This window comes from Doryrhamphus excisus, chromosome 18 (assembly GCF_030265055.1).
Source record: "Doryrhamphus excisus isolate RoL2022-K1 chromosome 18, RoL_Dexc_1.0, whole genome shotgun sequence".
Taxonomy (NCBI): Eukaryota; Metazoa; Chordata; class Actinopteri; order Syngnathiformes; family Syngnathidae; genus Doryrhamphus; species Doryrhamphus excisus.
The window spans coordinates 3635714-3642454 of record NC_080483.1 but is presented as its reverse complement, the minus strand read 5'-3'; the positions used below and the strand labels follow the sequence as shown (position 1 = coordinate 3642454).

Sequence of the window (6741 nt, the reverse complement as noted above, 5' to 3'; positions counted from 1 at the left end):
AAAGGGCCATCCTTAAACGGCCAGCCTTAAAGGGCCAGCCTTAAAGGGCCAGCCTTAAAGGGCCATCCTTAAAGGGCCAGCCTTAAAGGGCCAGCCTTGAAGGGCCAGCCTTAAAGCTCCAGCCTTAAAGGGCCAGCCTTAAAGGGCCAGCCTTAAAGAACCAGCATTAAAGCGCCAGCCTTAAAGCTCCAGCCTTAAAGCTCCAGCCTTAAAGGGCCATCCTTAAAGGGCCAGACTTAAAGGGCCATCCTTAAAGCTCCAGCCTTAAAGGGCCAGCCTTAAAGCGCCATCCTTAAAGCGCCAGCCTTAAAGCTCCAGCCTTAAAGCTCCGGCCTTAAAGGGCCAGTCTTAAAGGGCCAGCCTTAAAGGGCCAGCCTTAAAGGTCGGGCCTTAATGGGCCAGCCTTAAAGGGCCAGCCTTAAAGGGCCATCCTTAAAGGGCCAGCCTTAAAAGGCCAGCCTTAAAGGGCCATTCTTAAAGGGCCAGCCTTAAAGGGCCATCCTTAAAGGGCCCGCCTTAAAGGGCCATCCTTAAAGGGCATGCCTTAAAGGGCTATCTTTAAAGGACCATCCTTAAAGGGCCATCCTTAAAGGGCCATCCTTAAAGGGCCAGCCTTAAAGGGCCAGCCTTAAAGGGCCAGCCTTAAAGGGCCAGCCTTAAAGGGCCTTCCTTAAAGGGCCAGCCTTAAAGGGCCATCCTTTAAGCTCTAGCCTTAAAGGGCCAGCCTTAAAGGGCCATCCTTTAATGCATAAAAAGAATCACATAACATTTGTTTATTGCATAAAGGCTTTCTGACTTTGTCAGGAAATTCTATTTCAACAAAATAAAACAGAAAATAATAATTTTTACTACATTTTAAAATGGTCTGGTTGAAATTATGACCACTGTATTGTTAGGGTCGGTTTTGACCGGTTAAAATAATATGACTATAAAGCAATATTTTCAGCCAAAACTGAAATCATAAGTGTACAATTAGCCAACACAATGACAACCAGCTCCTCTTCTCATCATGTAAGCTTCAGGGGATTCTCATTTTGACCGCTTTTCCAATACACCAGCAGAAAAACAATGTCCAGACATGTGAGGGGAATTCACTTATTTGACTGGCTGATTTCACATTTACAATTTGGATCATGGAAAGAATGGCAAGAAGTACAGTGAACCAAGATCTGGACCTGTTCTGCTTTTTCATTTCACTTTATACTAAAGTTCTGTTGCTGAAAACAATAACTTTTTCGACCTTTTCTTGACATTAATATATATGGGTCAAAATTCACCCGAACACCATAGATCAGGGGTCTCAAACTCAATTTACCAGGGGGCCACTGGAGCTAGGGTCTGGGCTAGGTTTTCCCCCAAAAAAACAAACGCATTTATTAAAAGCAGAAAAATATACAAACTTTTTCAGTGCTTCTACAATAAAAGCGCTGATAAAACATTCCACTATTCTCAAATATCTTAATTTTCATTTTTCTGCACAAAATAAGATGAAAAAATAAATAAACGAATCAAGAATAAAGAAAATCAATCAATCAGTAATAAATACATATAATAATAATAATAAAACACCAAATAATAAAAACTTAAGAAATCACATATAGTTGGTGGGTAGACAAATTATTTTTTTCAGATTAAAATGAACAAAGCCCTGTAAACATGACAAAACATGACTATAGTCACATTTATACTTTTTTATTTACAACATATTGCGCAACTGCAGGGTCTTGAGACACATGCTAAATCGCAAACTAGAGAGCCAGCGACCTAAACGGTAGCCTTCAAGTTATTTCCTTTAAACTTAAATAGCCAAAAACTTACCACTTCCACACGGATAGGGAGGATAACTATTAACAGTTATTTAACCTTTAAAATGAACATTAATCAAACGTAATAATTTTTTCTGGGTACATGATACCATACAGCATCCATATCAAACTTGCGCGGGCCGCACTAAACATTAAACTTTCATTTCAAGGCGGGGGCCTCAAACTAGTGTCCTGCGGGCCACATTTGGACCGCGGACCGCGTGTTTGAGACCCCTGCCATAGATGTTTCTTTAGTGATTAATACTAAAATGAGAAAATAAATAAAACTAATTGATTTAAGAGATGTGTTCTATAGGTCTCAGTAGTGGTGCAAAAAAGGTTGGTGACCCCTGCATTATTCATTCATTCATTTTCTACCGCTTTTTCCTCACAAGGGTCGCGGGGGGTGCTGTTTTCGGGCGAGAGGCGGGGTACCCTTGCATTATACTATTCACAAATTAACCTGTTGGATGGAAAAATTGGCCTGTAAAGGAAGTCCATACAGTTCTGCTACTGTGTCTAGACTCACTCTCTGATTGGAGTTGTGGTATGGATGAGGTGTTCCAACAAACCTACCTAACACACATACAGTCCAGTCGGCTCTCCCTCACAGAGTTAATGACCCTCTGCACCTTCTCGAATAACACAGTCTATTCTATTACACAGTCAGTGTAATAGAATAGAATAGAAGCTATGTGATAATGATCAGTGTGAAAATAATGTGTGATATAATGATGACATAATCATCATCGTCATGACTTGAGGATATAAAGCAAACAATTATTATCATCATCATTATCATTGTGACCACAGCACCACCTGCTGGTCGACAATATGGACGTCGTTTAAACTTTGACCTTTTGTATGGCACCCTTGGAACGGAAATTCTTCTGAGGTCAAAGGTTTGATTTGGTTTAATTTGATGTTATGGTCGATATTTTGTACAAAATATTGCAAATCGTTTATGACAATGTGATGTTTTTATAATCAAAATAAAATTTTAATTTTAATTTTTACATTTAAAAATATAAACACATTTATTACATATTCATTAATATGTATAATTTTAAATATATATGTATATTATGCTGTATATTGATATGTATTGTTTATAATATTTTTAAAAAATTAGCGTATATGTTTTATGAAGTCTATGCTTTAGTATAAATATTTGATGATGTTAGATGTTTAATTTGGTCATATAATTTCTCATGTTTATTTCATGTTTATTTTTTTATTTTGTATTGTATTGCATTATTTTAGAATTTTCAGATAAAATATAAAAATATATTTGATCATGTTGATTTGATGTATTATTGTGTCTTGCGTTAACTCGATGTTGCAATTCAAATGTTTCATCATGGTAATTTTGACGCTTTATTATGAAATATTTAGTCAAGAGAATTTGATGTTTTACTACAAATATTTTCTTCATGGTAATTTGATGCTTTTCAATAAATATTTTATCGATTAATCAGCTCTTTCACTGGAAATATGTTACCGTGTTTTTACAACAGTCTTTTATTCCACATTTTATTTTGAAATCCCTGCCACAGGAAGACACTGACGTTGCTCTTGGAGGTCCGCATCAAGCGACGGCACCAACGCGCACGTTAGCAAGGCTCTGACAGGCCAGGTAGCGGGTCCAGTACTTCCTGAAGAGCTCATCTCTGAAACCGTAGACGACGGGACTGAGGAAGCGAGGGATGATGTAGACCAGCAGGAAGAAGATGTAGCGGATCTCCAGGCTGAGAAGCGGGAAGAGCGAGATGAGCGCCGCCTGCAGCGACGGAACCACGAAGGCCAGCATGCACAGCAGCAGCTGCAAGGAGGACAATAGCAGAAGAACCTTAGAACCCTGCGGGTCTGGCATCTGCTGGAAGAGGAGATGCTGCACGTGTGTAGAAGGCGCCACCTGCAGGCCGTGGAGCAGCACGGTGTTCCGGGCCCTGGTAACGGACGCCAAGCCGGTGGAGGCGGCACGAGCCGTCATCATGATCTTGCAGTAGGTGAAGAGGAGGGTGAGGAAGACAAACGACAAGTAGGCGCCGTCAAAGACAAAGTTCTTGTAGTAGATGGAGCGGTGGCGGAAGAGCAGCGAGTGGTCGCAGAAGATGGCGGTGTGGAAGAAGCTGGGCGGCTCCTTCAGCACGGTGATGAGCAGGTCGCTGACGGGCGGCATGGCGGTCAGGATGAGGATGGCGCCGATGAGGAACAGCGTGCGCGGGACCGTGAACATCTGGCTGTAGTGAAGCGGGAAGCAGATGGACACGTAGCGCTCCACCGCCATCCCCGCCAGGATGAGCGGCGTGGAGCGCGTGGTCAGGACCGCGGTCATGATCTGTGCGGAGCAGAATGACATCATGTTAGCAAGAATGGCTCCATGTTGGGAGGGCGTGGTGATCTCTGACCAGCAGGCAGCAGACGGAGGCGTGGATCCTCCTGAAGATGTAACTGACCACGTAGAGCGCCGTCACCAAGCTAAGCTGCAGGGCATCATTGATGACCATGTAGATGAACATAATGTAGCGCGGGTTGTCGTAGAACACACTGGTGTATGCACACACACACACACACACACACACACACATCAATCAAATTAGTCAATGACAACACAACTGAACACAATATTTTGATGATGTTGTGGGGTGTTTTGTGACCTTGTGGATGAGTCATCATTTTGTTTGGCCGCTATTCCGTGTTTTCCTTTTTTGTGGCTCTCACTGTGGTTTGCTGAAGTCCCAACACTTTAGAAACATTCATTCATTTTCTACCGCTTCCTCACGAGGGTCGCGGGAGGTACTGGAACCTTAGAACCCAGTTGTCTTCGGGCGAGAGGCGGGGTACACCCTGGACTGGTGGCCAGCCAATCACAGGGCACATATAGACAAACAACCATTCACACTCACATTCATACCTATGGACAATTTGGAGTACCCGGAGAAAACCCATGCATGCACGGGGGAGAACATGCAAACTCCACACAGAGATAGCCGAGGTTGAAATTGAACCCTCGTGTCCTAGCTGTGAGGTCTGCGCGCTAACCACTCGACTGCCGTGCCGCCCCTACTTTAAAACAGCTTTTCCAAAATGATAGAAGTTACTATGTTTTAACAGGGGATTCAAACTAGTGTGAATTTTGTTCTCCATTCATAATGAGCACTTTCATTTAGAAACTGCATTTTGTGTTCATTCATTCATTCATTTTCTACCGCTTATCCTCACGAGGGTCGCGGGGGGTGCTGGAGCCTATCCCAGCTGGACTGGTCGCCAGCCAATCACAGGGCACATATAGACAAACAACCATTCACACTCACATTCATACCTGTGGACAATTTGGAGTCGCTAATTAACCTAGCATGTTTTTGGAATGTGGGAGGAAACCGGAGTACCCGGAGAAAACCCACGCATGCACGGGGAGAACATGCAAACTCCACACAGAGATGGCCGAGGGTGGACATTTTGTGTTCAGTTGTGTTTATATATTTTAATTTGAAAATCTGAAACACTTAACTATGACAAACATGCAAAAAAATAAGAAAACAGGAAGTGGGCAAACCACTGCACATTACACATAGGAGGACATAGCCAGGATGAACATGAATATATATAACAAGTTAAAAGGCCAAACAGGAAGTAACTATGTGAATGTAGCAAGGAATTCAGGTGACATGAAGAGGAAGCGAGGCACCTGTGTCGCAGGAAGGTGTGCACCATGCTGCCGTTGATGACGCTGAGTGTTAGCCAAACCATCATGGCTATGATGTTCTTGGCCAAGGCGTTGGAGAAACTATCTTTAGGCACCGCCTCCCCGCCGCCTAGCGAGCTGCCGTTGCCTATCAAAGGTTCCGCCAGGCCTGGGTGGGTGGAGTTTAGCATTGCTGCGTTCCTCTGTCACGTACTGCTAGCGTAGAAACACACTTAACTCACGACATGCAGCGTCATCGTCATGTTCTTCATCATTATGGTCAAACTCACCTCAGGCTCACGTCATCACACCCTCATCAGAACCCCGTCCCCACGTCGTGTACACGGAACCTTGCCGCTGTCAACATCAGGACACAAATCCTACATTACCTACATGGTCCTGGAGCATCTTACAACACATGTAGAACATTATTCACAACATTTCAGAGCACTATATACATCTTAGAACACAACACAGACCATCTTAGAACACATGTAGCACACCATTCATAACATTTCAGAGCACTATATACATCTTAGAACACAACATAGACCATCTTAGAACACATGTAGTACACCATTCAGAACATTTCAGAGCACTATATACATCTTAGAACACAACACAGACCATCTTAGAACACATGTAGCACACCATTCAGAACATTTCAGAGCACTATATACAGCTTAGAACACAACATAGGACATCTTAGAACATGTTTAGTACATCATTCACAACATTTCAGAGCACTATATACATCTTAGAACACAACATAGACCATCTTAGAACACATGTAGTACACCATTCAGAACATTTCAGAGCACTATATACATCTTAGAACACAACACAGACCATCTTAGAACACATGTAGTACATCATTCAGAACATTTCAGAGCACTATGTACATCTTAGAACACATGTAGTACATTCTTCAGAACATTTCAGAGCACTATATACATCTTAGAACACATGTAGTACATTCTTCAGAACATTTCAGAGTACTATATACATTTTAGAACACAACATAGACCATCTTAGAACACATGTAGTACATCATTCAGAACATTTCAGAGCACTATATACATCTTAGAACACAACATAGAACAACATCTTGGAACACATGAAGTACATTATTCAGAACATTTCACAGCACTACATACATCTTAGAACACAACATAGACCATCTAAGACACACATGTAGTACATCATTCAGAACATTTCAGAGCACTATATACATCTTAGAACACAACA

The 6741-nt window shown here is 42.3% G+C and overlaps 1 protein-coding gene across 1 annotated transcript; it reads right to left on the bottom strand.

The window, feature by feature from the left end:
• Positions 1–3393: 3393 nt before the first annotated feature.
• LOC131106604 (odorant receptor 131-2-like) lies at positions 3394–5877 on the bottom strand. Its single transcript, XM_058055826.1, has 5 exons — positions 5784–5877; positions 5497–5706; positions 4217–4355; positions 3721–4146; positions 3394–3627 (listed from the first exon to the last, which is right to left on the bottom strand). The coding sequence occupies exons 2-5, from the start codon at positions 5682–5684 to the stop codon at positions 3394–3396; spliced, it is 987 nt and encodes a 328-aa protein (XP_057911809.1). The 5' UTR covers positions 5685–5706; positions 5784–5877.
• Between the last annotated feature and the right edge of the window lie 864 nt (positions 5878–6741).